The sequence below is a fragment of the Amphibalanus amphitrite genome, unplaced genomic scaffold (assembly GCF_019059575.1).
Source record: "Amphibalanus amphitrite isolate SeventyFive unplaced genomic scaffold, NRLGWU_Aamphi_draft 000191F_arrow, whole genome shotgun sequence".
Classification (NCBI taxonomy): Eukaryota; Metazoa; Arthropoda; class Thecostraca; order Balanomorpha; family Balanidae; genus Amphibalanus; species Amphibalanus amphitrite.
The window spans coordinates 638,667-664,649 of NW_024881686.1; the positions used below are offsets into that span (position 1 = coordinate 638,667).

At 53.0% G+C, this 25,983-nt stretch overlaps 2 protein-coding genes across 4 annotated transcripts in view; one reads left to right on the plus strand and one right to left on the minus strand.

Moving 5' to 3' along the window:
* The window catches only part of LOC122384473 (NADPH oxidase 5-like), an 82,236-nt gene extending 64,396 nt beyond the window's left edge, over positions 1-17,840 (plus strand). For both annotated transcript variants that reach the window (XM_043371888.1, XM_043371886.1), the window contains exons 12-20: positions 1,276-1,396; positions 1,845-2,001; positions 2,225-2,367; positions 6,155-6,287; positions 9,386-9,479; positions 10,695-10,916; positions 14,989-15,198; positions 16,548-16,751; positions 16,911-17,840. In XM_043371888.1, coding sequence (XP_043227823.1) covers positions 1,276-1,396; positions 1,845-2,001; positions 2,225-2,367; positions 6,155-6,287; positions 9,386-9,479; positions 10,695-10,916; positions 14,989-15,198; positions 16,548-16,751; positions 16,911-17,108 — 1,482 coding nt within the window. In that variant the 3' untranslated portion in view covers positions 17,109-17,840. The remainder of the gene's footprint in view (positions 1-1,275; positions 1,397-1,844; positions 2,002-2,224; positions 2,368-6,154; positions 6,288-9,385; positions 9,480-10,694; positions 10,917-14,988; positions 15,199-16,547; positions 16,752-16,910) is intronic.
* Positions 17,841-22,209: 4,369 nt separating this feature from the next.
* LOC122384474 (gamma-aminobutyric acid type B receptor subunit 2-like) overlaps positions 22,210-25,983 on the minus strand; it is a 133,128-nt gene continuing 129,354 nt past the window's right edge. For both annotated transcript variants that reach the window (XM_043371889.1, XM_043371890.1), the window contains exon 18: positions 22,210-23,509. In XM_043371889.1, the coding sequence (XP_043227824.1) occupies positions 23,253-23,509 (257 nt within the window). In that variant the 3' untranslated portion in view covers positions 22,210-23,252. The remainder of the gene's footprint in view (positions 23,510-25,983) is intronic.

Sequence of the window (25,983 nt, forward strand, 5' to 3'; positions counted from 1 at the left end):
GCACATATGAATTCCGATTCAATTTGACACGGTTGGTGTTATTACAGTCACGATCTCTCTTATTGATTGGTGTATAAATCGGCGGCGCGAAGCGCCGAGAACATTTGCAAAAGAATGTGTCAAAACACAGCTCCGCTCCAAAACACAAATTTTACCACCCTTTTAGCATGGCAGTACAATCCGGAGTTTCTTCACAGTACACATATGAATTCTGATTCAATTTGACACGGTTGGTTTATGTAATTACAGTCACGATTTCATATTGACCTGTACGTATGTACATGAATCGGCGGCGCGAAGCGCCGCGAAAAATTTGCAAAAACATTTGTCAAAACACAGAGGGGGTCTCCTCTCTACAGAGGACCACCGATCTCTACTGCGGGCCTCCTCTTTTCACAGGGCCTCTTAACTACAGAAGGCTTCCTCTCTACAGAGGGCTTCCTCTCTACTGAGGGTCTCTCCCTTTCAGAGGGCCTCCTTTACAGAGGACCTCCTCTCTTCAAAGAGCCAGAGGACCTCATCTCTGCAAAGGGCTTCCTCTCTTCAGAGGGCCTCTTCTCTACAGAGAGCCTCCTTTCTTCAGAGGGCCTTCTCTCTACAGCGGGTCTCCTCTCTTCAGAGGGCCTTCTGCATTCAGGCGGTCTCCTTTCCACAGAGGGTCTCCTCTACAGAGGGCCTCCTACCTACTGAGGAGTCAGAGGGGCCGACACAGACACTAGCGGTTATTCACTGGAGGCCCCAGGAAGTAAGAAGGGCCCTAGCTGTCAGGCTGGTCAGAGTGCCCTGAATGTCCTGACGTGATTTTTGGGATTCCCGTGAATTTCTTTCGCCTCCGACGTGATTTTGACCTGCCAGGGCCCAGGGGCACTAAAAATAAAACAAACAAAATAAAAAAAATGGAAATAGGACATCACCAAAATTAAGTGGCCGAAATCCGTTGAGTTTTTAATTTTGCGTATAGGTAGGGGCACCACGAATTAAATTCATGACCATCCCCTTGGAGTTTTCCTGGATCATCCCCTGGTGCTCGCACGGTTGAGACAAAAATGAGTAAGATTCTGGCCTTCAATACGCCTTTTCACGCAACACGATCCAGAAAAACAAAGGTATTAGCTCAGAAGTGTTTGACATGTGATTTTGAGCATGCAAGACGGCGTCTATAGCGCATTTAGGTCTTCGGCTTTTGGGGGGGGTCAAATGACCCTCTCAGACCTTTTGGGGGGGGTCATGACCCCGTGGACCCCCCCCAGGATCCGCCACTGTATCCACCCTCAGGTGATCAAGCGTCCGGCCAGTATGGACTACCACCCGGGCGACTACCTGTTCGTCAACATCCCGGCCATCGCCAAATACGAATGGCACCCGTTCACCATCAGCAGCGCGCCCGAACAGGACGGTGAGTTGGTGGGAGAAACGGTGAGCTGGTGAGCTGGTGAGAGCCCTACGGCGGGACGGTGAGCTGGTGAGAGCTCTGCGGCGGGACGGTGAGTGGGAGCCCTGCGGCGGAACGGTGAGTGGGAGCCCTGCGTCGGGCCAGTGAGCTGGTGAGAGCCCTGCGGCGGGACGGTGAGTGGGAGCCCTGCGGCGGAACGGTGAGCTGGTGAGAGCTCTGCGGCGGGACGGTGAGTTGGTGGGAGCCCTGCGGCGGGACGGTGAGTTGGTGAGAGCTCCAGCACAGAGTGGTGAGCTGGCGAGCGGTCAGGAGTAGGACGGAGAGTTCAGTTTCCGAACAGTCAGAGGTAGAATGACAAACAATCCCGTTAGTTTATAGGCACAAGAGCGGCATAGTCTTGTGTTGTTCAGTGACTAAAGAGACCCACCTGACGCAACTTGTCCGCCCCCAGAGACCCTGTGGCTGCACATTCGCGCTGTGGGTGGATGGACCCACCGGCTGTACGACTACTTCGAGGAGGAGCAGCTCAAGCTCCAGTGCCTGGAGGAAGGCAAAGATCCTGACGAGGTGCTCAAGGGAGAGCCGTCCAGCATTCAGAAGATGAAAAAGTGAGGAGACGTACTGCATTCTGTGAACTAACAACATGTGTACCTATTATCTTGTTATTCCGGATCGCACCTACTGACGCAGTGCCTGTTGGACAGCGTCATCATTATTTTGCCAATGTGAAATGCTTCGAACGCACTCGATATCAAAGTTTTACCGATCTAGCCAACGATAGCCTCCCACAACAGCCGTTACTGACGACTCGGGCGATTTATCCCGTTCCAGGTCGATCAAAAGGCTGGCGCCATCCAGCGACAAGAGCCGAAGGATCAGTTTCAACACCAAGCCGCCAGAAGTCCACACCGAGGGAGTCGTCAACGAGGCCTGTGAGGAAGTCGGCATGCAGCCCATCGAGGAGGAGAAGGAAGGTAAATATTGGCGCAGCCACTCGGCGCGCACTCGGCAGCCCGAATTGATTTGCTGTTGACGTGTTCAGTTAGACTGCGGGCTGTGAGGAGTTGGACGCTGCGGGCCAATTCGGAGTCGATTTGTTTGGGAAGTGAATTGGGACACCCAATTATGTTAGCCGTAAAGTGCTCAAGTACATGTCGAGCTATGTCTCGCTGCCCACTGAAGACGCAGACGAGCATTTTTACGGTAATGGTAACAAATTGACAGAACGCACGCGCACCCACAAATGGAATGGATATCCGAGCTTACGGGCGACTCCGTATTATCAGTTGATGAAATAGCAAACCAGTGTTCCACATTACAAGCTCTAACTAATGCAAATAGCAGGCAATATCTCACTCATTGAGGTTGAGGACGACGGAGTTGGTAACACAAACACATTGATTAGTACGAATACACGTTAACTATACACGCTACTTATCTACCGTCGGTTTTCACTCAGTGATATTTTACAAGCTGCTTGCAATTACTGACTGCAATGCAATGCCTCAGGCGCTGTATTTCCGTACATTTACGTTCATTATATAAAGGCCTGCTTTGTTCGCGTTCCGTAAAATGCAATTACACTGGTATTAAAAGATGCCTCGCAAGCATAATCCATCTCAGTCACACTTCTCTCTCTCTCTCTCTCTCTCTCTCTCTCTCTCTCTCTCTCTCTCTCTCTCTCTCTCTCTCTCTCTCTCTCTCTTTCTTTCTTTCTCTCTCTCTCTCCCTTCCTTTCTCTCTCCCTCTCTCTGTCTCTCTCATCGCTCTCTTCTTTCCTCGCTCTCTCGACTCTCATCAGTTTCTCTTGCCTCGCTTGAACTTCCAAGCCCTGTTTCCTTCTTTTCCTATCCCCGCTTGTCCCGTCTATCCCGCGCTCTGTCGTGCCGCCGCTCTGCCATGACCGCCGAGACCGGCGCTATCATAGCCCCTGAACACCTGCGGTCTGACGACACTGAGCTCGAGGGAGAGGGAGGGAGAGCGGTCGGCGGAGCGGAGCGGCACCTCCAAACACCTCCACCTATTGATCCCACCGGCGGCGACCTGTTGCCGGCCGCCGCTGGCTCCGTCTCGGCCGGCCCGCTCTCCGCGCACTGTCCCGCGGCGCCCCTCGCCTCCGCCGCGCCGCCCCTCGCCTGCTTCTGCCTCCGCTCCGCCAACTCGCAGACGGCTCATTAATTATGCGCGCTTGTCGCAGTCGTGAGCGGCTTCGTTTGGCGGCCATCCCGTTGGGACAGCTGGCCGCCGAGCGCTGTGACCGGCTCGGTCCGGCGGCGCTGGCCGGCCGGCCGGCCGCTCCCCAGGGGGTGCACGGGGCCTAATTACCGCGCCAGTGCAGCCGGACGGCCACCGCCCGGGGCCGCTGATATACAAACACGATCCGGATGGAGGCCGAGTGAAATGCGAGTCCCAGCCGCTACTGGACTAGTTGATTTAGAGAGTATGCATTGTTAAATACAGCACGGGAATTTAGCAATGCAACGTGCAGAGTCGGATGCAAAACAACGATTAATTAACTGAATTGAAAGACGAAACTCATTTAGACCTTTTTATTAAATACATGTCTACATACATGTTCAGTTAGCTTCTGGATGAAAAGATAGGTAAGGTGCCATTGCCATACAATGTCACGCCCTTTCTGGCTTCTGAGTAGCTTTTTCCGGCTATTTCCCATTTCATTTCAGGTTCTTTGTCTGCCTTTTCACTTCTTTTACAGTTCATTTGGAAATTTGGTATCACTTATTTGTTTTTATGCTCAGTTTCCTTTCCAGAGTTTTTAATATATATTTGCTCATTTGATAGGGCTATATATGGATAACGATACCGCTCCATCTGGAATAGGGGAAAGTGGGTGTATTGCGCCCTCCTAACCAATTGCGCCCACCAACATTCCCACGGATTCAATGGCATGTTTAGAATTTTGTGTTCGAAAACATTATTTTCACCACTGGATTGTTCATTTTATGGCCCAAACACTCCGATGAAGCCAATCAGCAAGGCTCATTACGCCATCAAAGATGTTATGGCGTTTTCTTAACTTTTTTGCAGCATTTTGAACCGTTGGCTATAAAAATTTGCGATATTTGTGTGATTTTCAGAGTGATATTTAGAAAGAAAAACCCTTTTTTCATTGTATTTCACTGAAACCGTAAACTTCCTGCAACATCTTTATGATAACTTCTATGTTTTTATTAAAAAGTACCTCAATTTTAATTGCGCCCATGGCAATTGCGCCAGGGGGCGCAAATAGGATAATGGTGTAGCCATTGTATCACGACAGTATGAATGCATCATTAACTGATTGCAATAAAGAAGGAGTTTAATGTCAGGCAAGGGAGCAGCCCGCTGTCGTCAGTCCGCAAATTATTTCTATCGTCAAACTTATAATGCAGCTGCCATTTAGGCTACGACTTGTGGTGTAATTGACAAAATACAACATTTTCAACATGGACTCAGGCGTGAGAAGTGACAGCTATGATAAAAAAGTAAAAACTGATGCCATTAAGTTGTCAAAATGATAAAAATTATTAATTTTGAGAGAAACGAGTGAAAATTTAACTGAATAGGCGCATACGTTCACATATATCTAGTCGGTTACAGTAAACGTTTTCGTTGCACTTTTACAAGCGTACGGACACATGTAAAGTTATCTACCTGGGCAAAAAACATCGCGATATATATCTACATTTATTATTTATCCAGCCTGAATAACATAATAAATGTTTAGGTAAGCCGCAATGACATTAGACTGCCGGGGTGTATGCATTCCGTCTCATTCACTTAGCCATGTTAAAGTATAGGGCGCAATTGGGTTCTAATTGCGCCATCCCCCTGGCGCAATTTACAGCAGTTGTTGGCAAATGCGCCCTTTTGCATGTATCTGAAAAAGCAGCTGTCAGAAGCAAACAAAACATTCTTTATTGATCGGGAGGCTCTTAAATCGTAGCCAATGAGCTCCTCTTTGAAATGGTTACCAGTGCATGCTTATATCTCCAGCGGTTTTCTTACAATTAGCGTTTTTCCTTAAGGTGGCGCAATTCACCCTCCTTCCCCTAACTCCTCTTCTATCCAGCTTTCTCATTCTCGCCTTCCCTCGCTCCCTGCTTCCCTCCATCCCTCCCTCATCTCCGACCCGCGGCCCGGAGGCTGTTTATCCCGGCGCGGCGCGCCCGTGGCCGGTCTCTGTAGAGCTCCGCGCCGCCGCGCCGGCTCTAATCGCCTACAAATGACAGCGCGTCGCGCGGCGAAATAGTGCCGGGTCCGACGTCCCGCCGGCCCAACAGTCTACAAATGGCCCGGAGACCGCGGGGCGCGCCTGTATTAGACGCCGACCGTCGTCCGAATGGCCGCCAGAAGCCGGCGACATAATTACGGACCGGTGTCGGCTCATAGCGCATGGAGCGGCCGCCGGTGAACGCAGGCGATTACTGCTACTGCTGTCATCGACTGGAACCCGCTGCATACAGCCGGCAGGGGACACGGTGATGCAAAACGTGTGCTGATTGCTGAACATTAGCAGCGTGGAGTGCACGTGCACACGATTGGGTTGTTGGTCTGAGCGCTGAATTTACGACTGGAAAACATGACACCGCCTAACTAAGAGGGAAAATGGCTTTCAAATTATCAGTACGTAATTCACTGATTAGTCCACTAATAATAATATCCACTAATAATATTAGTCTACTAATAATATAGTCCACTAATAATAATATCGCACTAGTGCGATAGTGTTCTGATACCTGCGTGTGCGACTGTTTGCAGTCGCGGCTCCGGTGGACGGAAATCGTCTGGCGCCCCCGGGCATCATGTTCAACAACAAGAAGCAGCCGCTGATGAAGGCCCGCTCCCTGCCGGACATGGAGCACAGGATGAAGAAGCGACAGAAGCTGCTGCTGTAAGTGCTGCCTCGGCAAGGAGCTCGGTGACAAATGGTTCTGTTTTTCATCAAAACGCGCGATAGGTTATTTATACGATTGGTAGCAAGGTGGCTGGTCGATTTGTTGTTGAAACCCGACAAAATTTGCTGTTCAATCAATAGGTAAGAATGCAGGTGATAAAACTTGAATTGCGTGATAGTTAGGCACTAAACCCACGGTAAGTGGCATTCAAGGATATGAACTACTTATTTCGAAATAAGAATATTGTTAGCGATTACTTCACCAGCTTAATAGACCTGTCACGCTATCTTGTAAACACTTCCGAATTAACCCATTAATGCCGCTTGGGTCATATATGACCCAAAAGCAAAATCTTAATGTTTTTTCTCAATGGAGGCAAGTGGCACTTTGAGGAACTTGTGCGTGTGTTTTGTTGGATTTGTGGGTTCAGTGACGAGCGCCTGAGCCGCATAAAACTTGTGTGAGCTCGTCCACTGAAGTTTCTGGAGCCAAAGACGACGGGACTGCACAGCCGCCGGTCACTGGCAATGGCGCGCCGCCCCAAAAAGTAATATTATATTATGTTTGCACTTTACTATCTGTTGAATGATCGTCCACCTGGCATTTAAATTTGTCTGAAAAAGGCATGATGTATAATTTTGCCCTTCTTGTCGCCATCGGATAACTTTTTTTCCTCGGTAAATATCCTTGGGTCATAAATGACCCAGCCGGCAATAGTGTTGTCAATTTTCTCGTATGTTGAATACAAGGGAAGCATTTGATGATTATACGATTATTTATTTCTGGGGGTTGTGATCAGATCACAGTGGCGGATCCAAAGGAGAGGGGTCATATGGGTCACTCATGACCTCCCTTGGGGCCCGGGGGCACCACCGACCTATTAGGGACACCACAGGCCTGACAGGGGCACCACAGGCCTAGTGTTGCGATGTTATGATATCATGAGTGGACCGGTCGTGCGGGGCCGTGACGCGGGGCGGGCCGGCGACTCGGCCGGCCGAGGGGCACCACGGGCCTGTCAGGGGTACCACAGGCTTGTTAGGGGCACCACAGGCCTGCAGGAGCACCATCGGCCTAGCAAGAGCACCACAGGTCTGCCAGGGGGCACCACAGACCTGCCAGGGGCACCAGAGGCCTGCCAGGGCCAGGGGCACCATCGACCTCACAGGGGCACCACCAGCCTCGCACGGGCACCTTGGGCCTGTAAAGGGCTCCACGGGCCTGTCGGGAGCACTTCAGGCTTATTAAGGGCACCACAGTCCTGCCAGGACCCAGGGGCACCAGCGGCCTAGCAGGGGCACCACAGGCACGCCAGAGGCACCACAGGCCTGTCAGGGGCACCACATGCCTAGCAATAGCACCGCAGGCCTGCCAGGGACTCCACAAGCCTGTCAGGGGCACCTCAGGCAATTGTCAGGGCCCAGGGGCACCACAGTCCTTCCAGGGAAACCACAGGCCTGTCAGGCCTATGAGCACCAGAGGCCTAACAAGGGCACCACAGGCCTGCCAGCGGCACCAACGGCCTCGCCAATGAGACGTTGCAAAGCATTGCAATGCAGTGCCTCTTAATATTGTTTGGCTGAGGCCGCTATACAGTATACACAATAAGGTATCTACCTAAATTGGTTTTCGTGATGACTCCTTATTTGTGACTATACTAATGCCGGTTGGGTCATTTATGACCCATGCTTATAACTTGAGAACCGATGGAATTTCTTTTTTAAGCTTGCACAGTTTTCTTACTGGGACCCGTGTGGCTAACATTTGTTAAGGACAACTTAAGAATCAAAAAATAAAAATTCCGGCATTAATGGGTTAAATACCCTCATTAACGTTAACGACTACATGTTGTCCGCTGCATCAAGAACATTTGGCCACCTATTTGTCTACTACATACCCACACCCAATAACTCTATCGTAAATTGATTGAATAGGTCCCAAAATGATTGCGCCGGTTCGCCCCGTGGCGGCGGCCAGCCTCGGTCGCCAATTGCTGTTTTTGTGTGTGTCTGGAAAGAAAAGTTGATTGTGTTTGTTCGAGGGAGGCGCAATTAATCCCGGTGGCGGCGCTCCGGTAACACAGAGACGCCAAGCCACGGAGGCTCATTGAGACATCTTGTGCGGCTTTCTGGGACAACTCGTGCAGCGCACTCGGACATCCCGTGCAGCGCATCACTGAGATATCTCGTGCAGCGCACTAGGACATCCCGCGCGCGGCTCTCGAACATCCCGTGCACCGCACAGAGACATCTTGTGCGGCTTATTGGGACATCTCGTGCAGCGCACTCGGACATATCCGGTGCAGCGACGGTGGCACGATTTATCGCTTTTTAGTTTTTAGCACCAAATATCAATCTCTAAAAAAATGCAATTTAAGACACATATGTGTATAGCTGTGTAGCAGTACACGTGTCCATCACCGGGCATGGTTTACTTTAAAGAAAAACACCGCGTGAGCGATCCACCAAATTGGATATGTTAATAACATCGAAACTGTTTCTACGCTTGTCCAGCGGTAAACGATTCCCCCAGGTCTATGCCCCAGAGCATAGCATTACAGGTGCGTTGAGGCAGTAGGATGATCTTTCCCAAACGCCCTCTGTCTCCCGGGCGGCCACTCTGTCCCGCGGGAAATTCTCTCGGCGGCTAGTGGCGAAGGCGCAATTGAATGTGGCCGGACCAGATGAAACAGCGGTGCTCATCGAAATTCCACAACAATAACCCGACTCCGCCGGTAGGCTATGGACCGAGAGGCGATGAGAAACGCCCAAATTGCGCCATCTTGGGACACATTGCACTGTATTGAGTGCTCACTTCGAGAGCCTGCTGAAGTTTGCAACCCGAAATAGTCCTTGCCTCACTTCTGTCTACTCCTTTCACTATTCGCAATTCGTTCCTTTCGTTTTTTTTTCTGTCTCCCTGTCCGTCCTTCACCTCGCTTCAATCTCACCTCATCTTTGGCTGCGGGTGTTAGTGTGACGGAACTGCCGAGTGCCAAGGGCCGAGTGCCGAGTGCCGAGTGCCGAGTGCCGTATGTCGAGTGCCGAGTGCTGAGTGCCGAGTGTTGAGTGCTGACCGTGTGACCGCTCGGCAGGCTCCGCGGCGAGATGCGCTCCAACTCCGAGACCAAGTTTGACGAGACGGCCCTGGCCAAGGCGCGCAACCAGCTGCAGAACATGCCGTACATGGTGAGTCCCTCGGAGGGCGTGGGGTGACGGCAGCCTCTCCCGCCCGGTGCCGGCTGTTTGCCCGCTGACACCCCCCCCCCCCCCCCGTCTCGGGCCGGTGCCGCGACTCTAAGCTGCACTCCCAGTTCGGAGACGGCACGGTCTCGGACGTAATCTCATCCAAAGCTCTCCAATTTCAGCGGTCACCCCGCGCTCCCAAGAAAAACTAATAAAACGAAATCATTTAGAGCTCTTCCTTTCTTTGATAGTTTGCTGCTGACGCTGCTCCGTTGTGATTACTTTTTCCGATCCTGATTGCGCGTTTCATTAAAATAGTCGTCAAATAAGTGTTGCGCGCGTCACGCAAAGGCCAGCAGTCGGCAGGGCTCTGCCGCCTCTCCGGGCCTGTCTGCTCCAGACGGGAAGGGAGGAGTGCAGAGCTGGGAGGAGCGGGGAGGAGTGGAGGCCCGGTGCCGCGCGGCGGCTCGGGATTCGTCCGGTGACGAACGGCCTCCATATTTCAGTCGGACCACTCTCACGGCGGCGGCGCGCGGCCGCCCCGCTTTACTGCCACACACCTCTGTCGGCCCCTATTGATCATTTTCCGAGAGTGGCACCACTTTTTATGACAACGTACTCTGATAATGGATCCAACTGATCACGCTCTGGAAAACCGATCTCGTAACTCATCTCCGGAGATGCCATTTGAACCGGCATGACTTTCTGGGGTATTTGATCGGTAAAATGTGGTCGTTACGTGTGATTTGAGACGTTAGCAGGCCGTTTAAAAATACCATCTTATCAAGGAACTTGTTATGAAGGACAACCTTTCAAAAAACACCTGCTTTACAATAAAAACGACTTTCTAGGATTTACAATGAATATGTGAATTTCGGAGCTACAAGGTTTTCAGTTTTTTCTTCGTTTAGCTTATAGCTAGTTTCCTGGTCAGAGTATTCATTTTTTTCGAGGCTCTTGATAACTTTTATCAAGTGATGGTGATAGCATATGATATGTGACTTATTTTTCCTTAGGTACCATGTTACGGTTATATTCTAACGGGTTCACAGATTCTAACGGGTCACAGATTGATTTTAGTTGCAAAGAAATTGCGTAGGCACAGTAAAGACAAACAAATTGGTCTTCACATAACATTTCATCAGACGTAAGTTTTTTTTTTTTTGCTTTCAAAGATGCATTCCGATGAAATCCTAAAACACGACCTCTCTCTCCCAGAATCCACAGAACAAGTCGGTGGCCAAGAGTTTCCGCTACATGCGCCGCAAGCCGACCATCATCGCCTTCAAGACGCCGTCGTCGGACAGCCTGGCCGTGGACGAGGGCAGCCGCACGCCTCGCAACGAGAGCCGCGAGGCCAGGATGGAGGAGGGCCGCTTCGAGGCGGCCGCCATGACGGAGGGCGAGGCCGTCCAGTACCCGGTCGGAAAGCCGCTGGAGGTGAGCAGAGCCGCTGATGAATGGTGTTCGGGAGCGGTGGGGTGGAGCTGAGGGAGGGGGAGACGAGGGAGCTGCGAACGGAGCTGAGTGGGAGGATAGGCGCAGCTGCGGCCTCTGCTGCCGCTGCTGGTGGTGGTAAGGGCTCAGCTGGCTCGCCGTCTGCCGGGATAAACGGGTTTCACAGGGTGCCGCCCTCTTCCTTGTCTGCCACTGCAACCCTGCGGCCAGCGTTTACGTTATGGGTTCCACTGGGATGGTCACCTAAATGGACAGCTGGTCAAACCTGTTTGACCGTCACTTACTTGCCCAACGGGCAAACAACGAGGGGTTTGGTAAGTGGTTACACCTACGTCTGACATTTCCTGCGAAAACTGACCTTTTCGCAATAGCACTATCGTGAAGTGAACAAGGTGTGTGCAAACAAAGGGCTCAGACTTTAATAACTCGCTGATGGTTGAAGCTAGAGTACACCGCTAAAAGGTCCAAAGGTGACAGGCATAATATCTTAAAGAAAATATAGTACCCTGGGTTCATTTCATGAGAATAATTTAATCAATGGCAAATACTACGTTTATAATGGGTTTGTGTAAACGTTAGTACGAAGCGCCTGCCCGTTCAGCTACAATTCGTACTATGGCAACTCATTCAGGTAAACAATCGTCTAAACATGTATGATTTAACAATGATTTCAACTTTAGTTATAAGCATGTAGGTAATGCTCCATATAGTCTGTACATATCGTATTACTTCGCCGCCGTCCAGGCCAGGACCCGGAGCAGGTAAGGCGGCTCGTTTCGGCTTTCGTTTGGTCTCGCCGCCAGCCGCGCAGTCGGCCGGGGCTCGTCTAACTCTTGTGCTGCCGCTCTGAAAATGGATGGCCGGCAATATTGACCTGGCCCGGTGAGGGATCCCGGCGGCTGCTGCGGCGGCCGCCGCCCGCCGCCGCCACCCCCGCCCCCGGCGGCTGACCTCCCGGGCGGCTGTCGGCCACACCGGTCGCCGGCAGCCACCAACTTCTGACGGAGCATAATCCGCTGATTTTAATTACGCCGGCGGCTGTCGCTGACGGGTCGGTCGGCTCCGGACGGGCCGAGTCGACTGAACGCACCGGAGAATTGATCCGGACGGCGGCCGCCGCGCCGCCACCCAGCTGGCAGTGAAGAATCGTCCCCGTCCTGATCACTGTCCGGGGAGCCATTCGACGATTCCGGCTCGCCTCGGCTGTATCTGGCTCTCTGCGACGCGCCGTTGTGATGCTCGCTCAATGACCACAATGATGGGATGCATATTTCACGGCGCGGAGGTAGGTTTCCGTGTTTCTGGAAGTGGCTGCCCAGCGCCACTTCCCATGTATGGCTTCCCGGTACTTGTTTTCCGAGCATCCGTACACGGAAGAGCACAGATTTTGAAAGAACTTTTCCCTACTTTGATGCATATTTCAAAACGCCTAATGCAACAATGGTAGCTAAGCTCTCGGGAGAATCTCGTTCTACTATTGAAGAAAAGTCAGCAAAAGTTTACACACTGTGTCGCCACACTTAACCGAGTATCTGACAATATTTTCAGCTGTTGAATAGCTTATCGCTTAATAGCGATTTCTGAAGTGTTTTTAAATAGTTCTTAAATAGGTATAATTTTTTAGTTATGTAGGTGAGAAATGTTTTACTGCGAAGGCGCTGTTTACTACAAAAGTTTCTACATCTCGCTGACCTATTCCGACCTATTCTACATATATGTGACATTTCTTGATCTGGAGGCGCACCATGTCGTGCGGTCTGGTCTTCCCTGCACCTAAACGGCCTAAACGGCTGTTCTGTGTTGAGCGGCGGAGCGCCGGTGAGTGGCCGGCGATCCCGCTCCCCGTCCGCCGCCATGGGGTCGATAACAGGCAACTCCAAGGCCGAGATCGGTGCCGGACGCGGCACCTCGCGTGACTCGGACGGTCAGCGGAGCTGGGCTGCTCCCGGCGCGGGGGAGGGGGAGGTGGGAGGTCATGCAACAGCTGGGAGCCGGTCGAGCTCCGTCGAGTCTCCGGCGAGTCTCGGGCGAGACTCCGGCCCTGTGATTGATGGATGCACACGGCGGCCGCGGCGCCGGCCGGCGATCATCACTCTCCATTTGTGGGCTGGCCGGGCGGCGCTGCAGCCGGCTGCTGCCCCTGGAGCTGACGGCCGCCAGACGCTCCTTCAGAGCGCGCCGCGTCGCGCCGCCAGGTGAGTCTGCATTCGGCGGCGCCGCGCTCCGCCCTGATGAACGACCTGTCCGTCAGGGGAGCGAGCGGTCTGAACGTGAGATGTCTGAGGGTGAGATGGTGAGCTGGCCGGAGGTGAGACGGTGAGCTAGCCAAGGTGAGCTGAAAAGCTGACCGCGTTCTCGAAACTCGCAGCCCGTGATCGATGGTTCGAAACAGGGCAAATTGCCAGCGTCGCTCAGAATCAGGATATAATTTGGTTACTTAAAACTTTGTCTCGAATTTAGAAAGCTCATTGCTGACTCGCTGGTAGTACTATTTCTAAAATTTATTTCATGACTACCAGCGTCGCGCCATTTTACTGTAAAACACGCAGCGACTGAAATAGCTGCTAAGAGCAGCGTCCGCCACCGAGACTAACTGCCCGACCATTGTTTCGGGATGGCTAACCCGAGCGGCCACGGTCTCTGCCCCTGCCCACTGCAGCGCGGTCGTAGCCGGGGAAGCCCACAGTGGCCGCCGGGGGCGGCGGCGCCATCATCCGGTCGCTATCTCTGTCTCGGAGGAGATGAACCGGCCGGGACGACCGGCGCCGCCCGTCCGCGCTCCTTACCCGGCCGTGCCATTGCTCATCTCCCCTCTACTCACCCCCCGCGCCCACGCCGACACAAAGATGGCACAGCGTCGGCAGCTGCCTCTGTGGCCGTATACCCGCAGACGAGCAGCTCCATAGACCATTGAGGGTATTCTGGACGGCCGTAACGATTTTCAATCAGCGCATGAATCAGACGTCATCACTGCGACGCACTATTCACTTATCTTGATGCTCGAGTGTAGTGATGCTTTTCAGAACTTCATTCATGGAGGACTAGGCCCCATTTCCTCCGCTACCGGCTCTCTCCCTCTGCATCTGACGCCGGCTCTCTCCTCTGCATCTGACGCCGACTCTTCCCTCTGCCTTTCGGCCGCTCGTGCCGCTCTATAGGTACTCCCTGTGACCGTGCAGCCGCCGCCGCGCGCGTCAGACGGAGCGTCCCCTCGGCGAGAGGTCATCCATCGCTCGAGTCTGGTGGCCGACGGAAAGGGGTCAGCGCCGACCACATGGCCGCGTCATCCGCCGCCATCCGGCGACTCCCTCATGGACGACTCATCAGTGGCCGGCGCGCCGCCGACCGGCCATCAGACTGGCCGCAATGGATGGCTCCCCTCTGCCAGACAGGGCTCCGGCTAGCTGGGCTCCGGCGCAGGGACAGGCGCCGCTCAGCTAGACGTGGCGCCCGGCACCAGTCTCAGCACGGGGCCCACGTGCCGGTGTTGGTCGTGACGGTGACCATCGCGCTCACTCGCTCCTCCATCGTCGCCGCCGCTGTCGAGGCACACCGCAATGGAAACACAAATCGACCGAATAGGCCGCCGAGCGTGGCAGGCCGGTGCAGGAATTTAATCAGACGGTGCGCCGCAACGGACGGTGACAGCGAGACGTTGACATGTCACGCCGCCGTAACGAACAACCCGGTAACGTGTGATGGTCGCCGTAATGGACGACAGCACGGGCGTGATGAGGCAGTGATGTAACAAACAAAACCGGAGTAAAAACAGTGAGGCAGATCGGTGATGGGGGCGAACAACCAACTACCGGCGAACAACCAACTCAGTGAGACTGAAGACCTGACTGACGGTGGTTTAGTACAATAAAGGTCCCGGAATAGCGGCCAGGGACCAGATGGGCAGCTTTACGGCGGTCAAAGGGTGTAGCTTGAGGTCCGCACGAGTGGCACTGGAATGTGTTGCAAGACGACTGTTTTCTCAGCGTATTCGTATGCTGAGCTTACTCCTGCACTTATCACCTCTCTGACATGACATGACCCCCTCTGCCCGCAGATCTACATTGACGGTCCGTACGGCACTCCGTCCAGCCACATTTTCCGCGCGCAGCACGCCGTACTGATTGGCACAGGGATCGGCGTCACACCGTTCGCCTCCATCCTGCAGTCCATCATGTACCGCTACTGGAAGAACCGACACCGCTGTCCGCGCTGCGAACACGAGTTCACCTCCGAGCTGCCCGAGGGCATCATGAACCTGAAAAAGGTACGTCCGGGACGCAGAAGGAGGGGAAGGGAGCAAACAGGGAGTGGGGACCTCGCGAGAAGCGGTGGGGAGGGGGCTTTCTTGTGACTGAAGGCTTGTGCGTGGCAGCATAGGCTGTGATGTTGGTGAGAGCTTAGCTATTGAAAGGTGTCTGAAAATGGGGGAAGTCAAAGGCCTGGTGGGAAGTCTTTGATCTTGACGGAAATGAGGCAACTCACAAGTTTAATCACTTTGTAAGCAATTAACATGCTTGGGTTTCTCTAAAGCCTTCTGGGAAGCAATAATGCAAGCAAATTAACATTCATAGCTAGTAAAATCCGTTGGCGGACTACATCAAAGGCAGAGTGGTGGGGCACAGTGCAATTTTCATTGTGTTGATAAGTCCCTCTGTTATTGGCATCAGCCTTGGAACAGGTTCACACCTAGAAGTGTCGTTGAGAGGAGCCGGAGCGATGTATTTCCCAATAGCTGTGGCAGACGGCACCCACACGCGTCTGCCGGTGACCTGGGTGGCCGGCGCGCGGCTCCGGTGGCAGCGTGACCGCGACTTTGGCCGGCCGTGGGACGGCGCTGCCGATATATTTCGGGACGGCGTCTGGCGGCGGCGGTCTGCGCTTTATTGGAGCGGCTTCTGATCGATGGTGCCCGTGTGCAATGTCGGTGGTCGGCCGGCCCGGCCCGGCGCCGCCGAGAGGGCACATTCCGCTCCGAGCGGTCGGCCCGCGCTACTCGGCGCCGCCGCCGGACGCCTGCAGTTTGAACAGCCGTGACGAATTGCCCCCAGAGTGATGGGCTCACAATACCTCGCGTGCTAGCCGTATAGGCAGCTGCGACGAAGGGAGGATAATTTTGGTCCTGGTGGGAGTGGCTGGAACAAAAGCTTTTGGAAAGTGGTTGTCTGTTTCGATAAAATCGATTGGCTCAATGCGATGAGGCGAATTTCGCGCCTACGAGCGTAGACCTAGGTGTTGAAAAATGACCCCTGCCACGAACATTGAACGTCATCACTATTTTAGGCAAGATGCTTCAGCCTCGTCACCTTTCGTACCTCATTCTAAAGTCGCTCTTCTGACGTTTTCGCTGTACATTGTGGCGTGCTACCCGTAATTAATTTTCTTGACATATCGTAAAGGGCCAATAGAGTGCATATGGCTAACAACTATGCAAGTCAAACGTAACATGCTACGAATCACGGACTCTTCTCCCCAAAATGGCAATATACCACATACTGACAATATCCTTCGACATCTCAACCAAATTGAATCGACCATTGGTTCGTTTTTGCTATAGCCATCCTGACTGCATCTTCGCTGATCGTCAATCTCACACTACGCATTATTTCGCTTCAGGTGGACTTTTTCTGGATCAACCGCGACCAGCGTTCGTTCGAGTGGTTCGTGAACCTGCTCTCTCAGCTGGAGATTGAACAGGCCGAGCAGGGCGGCGTCATGGACCGCTTCCTCGACATGCACATGTACATCACGTCGGCGCTGCAGAAGACCGACATGAAGGCCGTGGGACTACAGCTGGCCCTGGACCTGCTGCATGAGAAGGTGGGTGTGATGAATCGGAGAAAGGGTTCGAGGAGGAATGCTTTCTTCCTCTATAGGGTGTGGACGATGGTGGAGAGATTAAGACAGCATAAAACGCAGTAATAACATCGATCGCTGCTGCACTGTATGCTCTAACCATGGCTTTCCTCTGTCTCACAGGAGAAGCGCGACATGATCACCGGCCTGAAGACGCGGACGATCGCGGGCCGGCCCAACTGGAACAAGGTGTTCCGTCAGATCCAGGAGCAGAAGAAGGGCAAGGTGACGGTGTTCTTCTGCGGCCCGCCGCAGCTCTCCCGCACGCTGCGCTACAAGTGCGACGAGTTCGGCTTCAAGTTCCGCAAGGAGAACTTCTGAGTGGTCGGCGTGAGCGGACTCGCTGAAGAGGGGAGAAGGAAGACGTGAAAGCGCCTGTTGAAAGAAGACACTGTTGTAAGAGTGCTCGGTTGGGCGTGAACATGTGTAACGATGATGCTGCCGTGAGTAGGGTAGAGACAACGATGCTTTATGCTTTAGTGTGGAATTTGTAAGGGATAGAGTGCCGTGAGGGTCGTCGCCCAGAAACCGAATAGCCGACCTACGGAGTCACTGAGTTGTAGGAGTACCCACTGAAGGAGGACCCGCTCCGTTACCGTGCGTCCATGACTGTGTGTCTGAGGTTGAGAAATGCTGAGTGAGAAGTCCTCTTCATGGGCTGAGTTCGAGAATAGGGATGTCGGAGTGATCGTTTGAGAAGCCTGCGGTGCTGGCGATGGATGGTGCTTCCAGGTTAGCAGTTGTTTATCGACATAATGCATGACAATTCGAGAGCCATATCAACTGTAAATGCTTCGAGTTGATGACCAGAATCTTGTCAAGACAAGCTTGGATACTTTCTTGAGAGCCATCAGATTATTGATGGCCTCACATGTGCTTGTGTTTTGTACATTTGCCTTAATTTTAATGCAATGGGTGTATGCCCATGTTTTAGAGGACTGATAGTGTCACGATGAACATATATTAATCGGTGTCGCTTGTATTCTTTCATGTATGTCTGCCTATATCACACTCAGATGACTTAGTACTAATGAAATAAACCATACTCCAAAATCACCAACTTTTCAAGAATGTTCGGGATTCCCCGATATAGCTCAGTCGCGAAAGCGCTGGATGGCTGGGCCGAATGGAGATGAGATTGCGGTTCGAGTCGCTTCAACGGTCCGTTTTAGCCCGTGACGGGAATGGTATGTGTTCAGTTGCGGAAACCGAGTTGCAGAGTAAAGGAGCTCTGACGGTACGAGCTGTTCTTGGCTTGGCTTGGCCTTGGACACATCAAAAGTTCCTATTTAGATGCGCTGTGTATCCGAAATTGTCCCGCAAGACAGTATAGGTCAAGAGTTGCACAATGCACAAGTTTCGTTTAGCGTGAATGCTGGCCTTAAAAGTTCGCCTATCTGCAACATTTGGGCTAAGTTTGAAAAAGGCAATCGCGAGCCAACTCCCATTGCAAGAGCTTGGGTACTGAACTTTCGAAACGGTCAGCACATTCTGCGATTTCATCGTGTTTCGTCCTAAGCATCACCTTATGAAGTGATTATGCTCATTAGCCCCCTGTCGACCATTCCTTTTTTCAATGGATACTTTTCTTGACAGTTTTAAAATCGGTTGCTCTGAATATCGAACTGATCTGTCGAGACGATATCGGTGTCGCCTGTGTCCGGTCGGTCGCTGGTGGGATGACCGGTCGGTCAAGATGACCGATCGAGCCGCGTCACCGATCGGGCCAGCTCGATTGGTCCCAGCAGTCGGCCGCTGCAGTCATTTGAAGAGCTCGAGTTCCGTTTTTGTTCTGGCTGGGTTTTTCGCGGCCGGAGGCTGGGACCGGCGCGCTGCTCTGTAGGGTCCCATCTGACGGGTATCGATTTCACCGGGACGGCCCGGCCTGCGGAGCGAGCGCCGCAGAGACCGTCACGACTCGCACGGGGGCGGGATACGGAGAGTCTTCAGGTAAAGATCCCGAGCTGCTGGTCCGTGATGGAGTCAAAGTGGCAGACAGACTGAGTTACCAGTGCTGGAGAACCATCGGTCCTCGAGCTCTGCTCTAGCTAAGCTTCATCTCTGCTGCAGCAGAGAGAGAGAGAGAGAGAGAGAGAGAGAGAGAGAGAGAGAGAGAGAGAGAGAGAGAGAGAGAAAAAAACAAATGCACACTTTTTTATTTGTTCATGCCTGCAGCAGAGACTACCGATCCTCCAGTCCACACCGACTAAAGGACTGCTGCCGAGACCCGTGTCTAACTGGCCCTGGCCGACGGTTCCCGAGACTCGTGTCTAACTGGCCCTGGCCGACGGTTCTCGACGGGAACTCGATCACCCAATTCAATATAGAGTAAAAGTTCGAGAAGAATTTTAAATATCAATAATGCTCTCCGGAGTTCGCTTTCGCCCGCACCCTTTTCGAAGCTTCGTATAAAATGAACATTACTATAGTCGTCAGTTCTGCCGACCTAAATAAATAATTACCGAGTGGCCGTTTTGCGAAAGGTTACCCCGTACGTGGCCTCCATACGCGTTCCACTAGCACATCTATTGGAACCATTCGATACAGACGGTCTCGGGTTCCGCTCCACGGTCGGTTAGCAGACTATCCGTGGTGAGCTCAGGAGCAGGGCTATACGGTACATTGAGAACCAAAATGCCAGCCGGGGACTTGGATGCTGATGAACTTTGGTTCAATCACAACGTAACAACAGTTTCTTCGTTTTATCAAGCAGGCTGCCAATGTTGAAATATTTCTGACATAAAACTGTGTCGTCAGCAAATCATCCACTGCGTTATCCGTCAGTCGCCAATCACATGGTCCGTATTGTATTGATGACACATGACAGCTCGTAGGATCACAATTTAGGCGGGCGGGCGGTTGGGCGGGAGAGGAGAGGCGGGCGGGCGGGTGGGATGGGTCAGCAGCAGGCGGGGCCGGCGGGCGGCGCGCGTGCAGCAGCGCTCGTGTCGACGAGGGCGGGGCTCTGGCCCTCAGACGACCGGTGACGCCGCCGGCTGCGGGCCGCCCGCCGGCCCCTGTACAAAAGTATGACAAACGCCGCGAGCCGGCGCCGGCGTCGGTGGAGTGGCGAGCCGCCCTCTGAGTCGGGGCGGGTCGCCCATCTGACCTGAAACCTGAGACGGCGCCGCCCGGCCGGCCGGGTGACGGCCCAGGCGCCGCGCCGCAGGGCTACTGTGACACCTCTGTCCGCGGGCAGACGGCGGCTGGTCCCGCACACCGCGTAACAACGTCCCGGTCACCGACATCGGGTCATACACAGCTCTCATACATACACAGACACCCAGCGACCGGCCTGTGACCACGGCACGGGTCACCGGACACAGGAACACACCCGACACTGAGCGGCCCACACAGCGCCTCTCCCGTCACAGCTGGTGCGGTCCCCGCCGACCCCTGGTCTGACCTGACCCCTGACCTGACCTCTGCTCTGCATCGACCCTTGGTCTGACCTGACCCCTGACCTGACCTCTGCTTTGTATCGACCCCTGGTCTGACCTGTCCCCTGACCTGACCTCTGCTCTGTCACGGTTCGTCGGAAGGTCATCTCAGGCTCAAAAGAAACGGTATATACCATTCGAAAGCTGACGGTGAGCTGAATCCAAAAATGAATTTTTATCAAAATCGATCGATGGCCTTTTTTGAAAATTGCGTTTTTGTAAAAACTTAATAATCTTTTATTCAACGGGCTGTCCTGGACATTCCTGAAAACATAAACATGTATTTTTGAGTTCCGGTGAAAGCTGAATGCCAAAAGAACAATATTTAGCGAAGCAACATTTCCAAACATCAATATGCGTCTCCCACAGCCGAAAATAAGGCGCAATCACACAGCTCAGTGTCACGATGGACCAAAGTCAGCCACACAGAAGCGTGAAATGACCCTTATCGACTCGCAGACCCGGCGCTCTCGGCCCGCCTGACCGGTCACGGAAAGAACGTTCGGCTCTCGTTCTACTAAACAAATGTCATATTTGTCACTTTAACTGTCCACATCGCTATTAAAGTTATTCAGGATACCAGTGAAGAAAATTTATTGTTCTGCTCGATTTACAACATGCTTTAATTTACATTTTTCTTATACATGCTTTGTTCCATCCAGCTGCGATCAGTGCCCGCGCAGGGGAAGTGAGCGGGGTTTCACTGTCAGAGGCTGTACTGGTGACAGCTGCTCGGCCGTGCGACCGGTCAAAGGTTACCCTGCCCCGCCGGGCGCTACCCCCACTCCACCCGAGCTGAGGCCGGTGCAGCCTCTGACATTTCAGCGCGGCCAATTTTCCTTGGCCCAAGGCAATTTTCCTTGGGCATGATACCAAGCTCAATTGAGCAAAGCAGACATGAACAAATGCAAATTAATGCATGATGTGAAGATGACAGAACAATGAATTTTCTTCACAGGTATCCTGAATAACTTTAATAGCGATGTGGACAGTTAAACTGACAAATATGACATTTGTTTAGTAGAACGAGAGCCGAACGTTCTTTCCGTGGCCGGTCAGGCGGGCCTAGAGCGCCGGGTCTGCGAGTCGATAAGGGTCATTTCACGCTTCTGTGTGGCTGACTTTGGTCCATCGTGACACTGAGCTGTGTGATTGCACCTTATTTTCGGCTGTGGGAGACGCATATTGATGTTTGGAAATGTTGCTTCGCTAAATATTGTTCTTTTGGCATTCAGCTTTCACCGGAACTCAAAAATACATGTTTATGTTTTCAGGAATGTCCAGGACAGCCCGTTGAATAAAAGATTATTAAGTTTTTACAAAAACGCAATTTTCAAAAAAGGCCATCGATTGATTTTGATAAAAATTACATTTTTGGATTCAGCTCACCGTCAGCTTTCGAATGGTACATATCGTTTCTTTTGAGCCTGAGATGACCTTCCGACGAACCGTGCTGTATTGACCCCTGGTCTGACCTCTGCTCTGTATCGACTCCTGATCTGACCTGACCAGGTCATCGTTCAATCACCCACCCCACATGGCACTGACTGCATCCTCTGCGTGGCACGCGCCATGTTTTGGGCGAATTCCGTCGACTATCAATCGTTTCCGGTCAGCGCTTCCTTTCGGTCGACTGGCTAGTGACTCGGAAGATAACCAGTCACTATTCAGACCGACTGGAGCTGGACTGGGAGCCTCCACTCGTCTCTTTGATCGTCTAAGGAAGGGCGGCAAGCTCCAGCGTGGCGTCTACCGAACCAGTGCGAATTAAAAACAGATCACCAACTGTGAAACATTAATGCTGTTATTGTTATATTAATTAGGCATGTTTGAACTTTAATGCAACGCGGACAGTTGATTGCTAGAGTGAAAATGCAAAAATACTGTTAATTGAGCATTTAATCGTCCGTATTTCCCCGCGGCCTGCTCCGTTTGAGCCGGGGCTGGTCCTGAGCCGTCACTTGTCATAGCCAGGGCGGCGCGCTGGCCCGTCATCAAGTTCGGAGGGAGTGGGACGGCGCGGAAAAATACGATAGCGGTGCGCCGTCCGACGACAGCTTCTCTCCACTTCCCAAACTTAGATTAAAAACGACGGACGCGAAAAGCACTCTTTTCCGCGGCCGCTCATCATTTTGACAGCGACCAACCGACTTCAGCAGGCTTTGTCACCTCGGAAACGCAGCTTCCCAGAGCTCTGCCGCAGCCGCGACATTAAGTTCTTTTCTGATGTAAAGTTAATGTATTGAATTCCAAATAAAAGCTTGTCTAATCGTTTGCGAGATGTTTTAGCCATGTGAAACAGAAGAGATAATTGATTCGCTAAAAAAAAAAAAAAAAAATAGCAAGAGGTAACATCATTCCAAGGTGGTCAGCCAATAATTCTTTTTTCGCTGTTTAGCACGAGTATATTATCAATCACGCGTCAGTTGTTCGAAAAGGCGTGGAACGTTAACTTTTTGTGCAGCGAACAGGGCGTTGGTAACTCCCTGGGGCGGGGGGGGGGGGGGGTCAGAATGCAGATCAGGAGTCGGGGATACCGCACTCGCACCCGCACCCGCGTCCCGCTCCCACACCAGCACTTACACCCCATGTGCACCAGTGCACCTGCACAGAGATCAACAGCAACACCCGCGTCCTTCCGTGCACCCCTGCACCCAGCCCTGCACCCAGTCCTGCATCCATCCTGCACCCACTCAGCTGCGCGCAGCCAGCCGGCACACAAGCACGGGTCGTCCACCGGCTATGGAACGAATGGAAGCGTATCATTTTGAGAGCGCACAGAGCGACACACACACACGAAAACGCATTGCCACAACGGCACGTACCACAACAAATAACATCGCACGCATACGTGCCTCTCCAACAACACTGGTCACGGACAGACTAGCATCGCACTCAAGATAGCCTTTCAGGTCTGTTGGTAGTAAAAATACTCATACACCACGGAGAGATCAGTCACCGGAGCGTCACACATGTCGCCGGCGTGTCACGCCCGCGCCACCAGTGTCTGTGCGCCAGCGGCACGCTACAAGTACTGCACGATGTCGCACTTGACGGTGATGTTGGGACAGGAGGCAGCCGCGTGCACAGGCGCCGGCCGCGCGCGCTGCCGCTCACTGACCAGTTTGTGAAAGATGGGCAGGATGGCTCCCGACAGGGGCCCGTCGCCGCCGGCCGGCGCCGCCGACAGGCTGAGGGGCGCGTCACCCAGCAGACGGGGACAGGAAGCTGAGGAGCGCGCTGAGAACGGCGACCGGTCCGGCTGCTCCGCGTCACCGCCGTCTGGGGGAGGAGGGAAGGGTGCGATGGTCAGAGGAGGGTCAGGGGAGGGTCAGTAGAGGGTCAACTGGAGGTCAATAAGGGATTAGTTAAGGAGTGACACCTCTGTGAAAGGTGGGATGGGTGGGAGGGTTAGAGTGAAGGTCAGAGGGAGGCTCAGGTCCAGGTCACCGCCACCTGCGGGTGGTGGACAAGGGACGGAAGGTCAGGCTCAGGTCACCATCCTATGTGATAGGTGTAATCGATAACGGGTCAATGTGATATTTTAGAGGCATGGAAGCGTAGGTATATTTCATACCTATAGGTATATTTATGTAGGTACTCAAAAGCCTTACGTAAGTATGCCATTCTGGAGGAGCTAAGACTTTATGTTAGCATCAGAAGGACGCGTTTTGTGCTCGGCAATGGCTGGTCACGACTTTGCGTGTACGACGCCAATAACAAGGCGCGTGATACACCGTTTTTGCCGGCAGCCATTTGTCGTGCGGACCACTACATGCGACGGAGTGACACAACGCTCCACCGCCGCCGGTCACAGTGCGGGCCGCCACTCAATAACCGTCCCAGACAATCCAATTACGCGCCAATACGGCACATCGCAAATACAAGCCGCGCATAATGGAGCGCCATAAATATTCTGTAAGCTGCTCAGCGGCGGTGTGGCGGCCGCCCAGGACGCTTCTTGTTTGTGTCGATGTGGCCCGCCGGACCGTCCCGGTCAGCCTCCAAACGTCACAGACGCGCTGTCACATTTCCGATGAAAAACGGTATAAATGTTACTAAATACGGTGTGAGGGACGCAGATGAGAAGTAGGTATAGCGGAGTGGCTCTGGGAGCCGCTGAACAGTTTAGATCACAGAGAACGGACAAATTGATCACCTGATGCAATGCGTGATGCGTAACCTAACTAGGTAGCTATGGTGGCATGTTTTGCTCTAGGATAACGTAACACAGGAAAAGTAACACAGGAAAATGACGAAATGAAGAGAAGCAAAAGAGAAGCAAGAAAATGAGAGAGAGAGAGAGAGAGAGAGAGAGAGAGAGAGAGAGAGAGAGAGGGAGAGAAAGAGAGAAAAAGAGAGAGCAGACTTGAGAGAGGAGAAATGCATAAAATAAAGGACAAAGAGAAGAACAAGATAGGTACACGCACAGACAGGCAGAAAGAGGCGAGGAGGAAGAACGGAAAGAGTGCGGGGAACACACGTCGCGCCGTCGGCAATTGACAGCGCTGGTACAAGTTTGGTAGCCCGCCGGCCCACCCACCGCGAGCCACCACCGCCGCCAATGTGATTGGCGCACTGTCCCGGAAACTCGGTAATTGAATTTCATCGACCGCACTGTGCGATCTCGCACTGTGGCGGCGCGCGCCAAAAGCAGACACTTTGAAGGAATGTGGGCCCATTTCTGGCGCACACTGAGGCATCTCCCCCGGGAGTCGGCTCAAAGTCCCCGCGCGGCAATCTATTAAGCGGCGCCTAAAGAGTGTTTTACAAAGTGGAGTGTGCGAGCCAACAGTGATGGGAAATGTGCGACGCTGAAACTTAAACTTGTGTACCTGCGTGTGCTGTTGAAAATTGTGTAACTAGTTAATGTAACTAACTAAATTGTGGGCTGAGGATGGTATGTATTTAAAGCTAACCGCTTCCGTATAGGAGGCTGACGAATAGGTAGTCCGGCTACTTATGAGAACTAAACGGGTCACGCACATACGGTCCCAGTTTCTGAGAACGCATATTTGACCGAAGTATTACCTGTGACCACATGCCTACATTGTGTGACATAGACGGGGATTATATCCGTCTTTGAGAGCTCCAGCAAACACAGTTACGGCATTTAGTCTGGCGCCGTCATCCGTTCAGCCAATTACTGCAGTGTTGGCAGAGCCGATCACGGCCGTGCTGCACAATTAAGTACGTTTCCTTTTGTTTGGAGGTCAGACATGCGAGCCGCCGGCGCCGCACGCAAACTCTCCATCGACGGCAGGATGGAGCTGCAGCCCCCACCCCGTCTGAGCTGGGACCGCCGCGGTCGGTCTGTGGTCCAGATCGACCGCCGGAGTGGGGCGGCCGGCGCCTCCCAGCTCACTAATTCCCACCCCAGGGACCGCGCGGCACCGCTGATCAGCTGGGCGCCGATGAGCCGTGGTGGGGCAGTCATTACACAGGGGCCCTCCGAGCATAGACTCTCACTACAACTGAGCCGCCGTGGGACAGTCATTACACAAAGCTACAAACAGGCTCCCACCACAGCTGAGCCGCGGTGGGGTAGTCGTTACACCACAGACCGAATGACAGACTCTTCCCCAGCTGAGGTGAAGTGAGGCAGTCATTATCCAGGGGGCACTCGAGCTACGGACTCTTACCACTACTGCATATAACTGCTACGGCCTGTATGTGGCCACTGAAAGGCCCACGCTTCCAACTGTGGACCATAATTGATGATACTGGCGCTATGGGAATCGGGCGTTTTGGTTTAA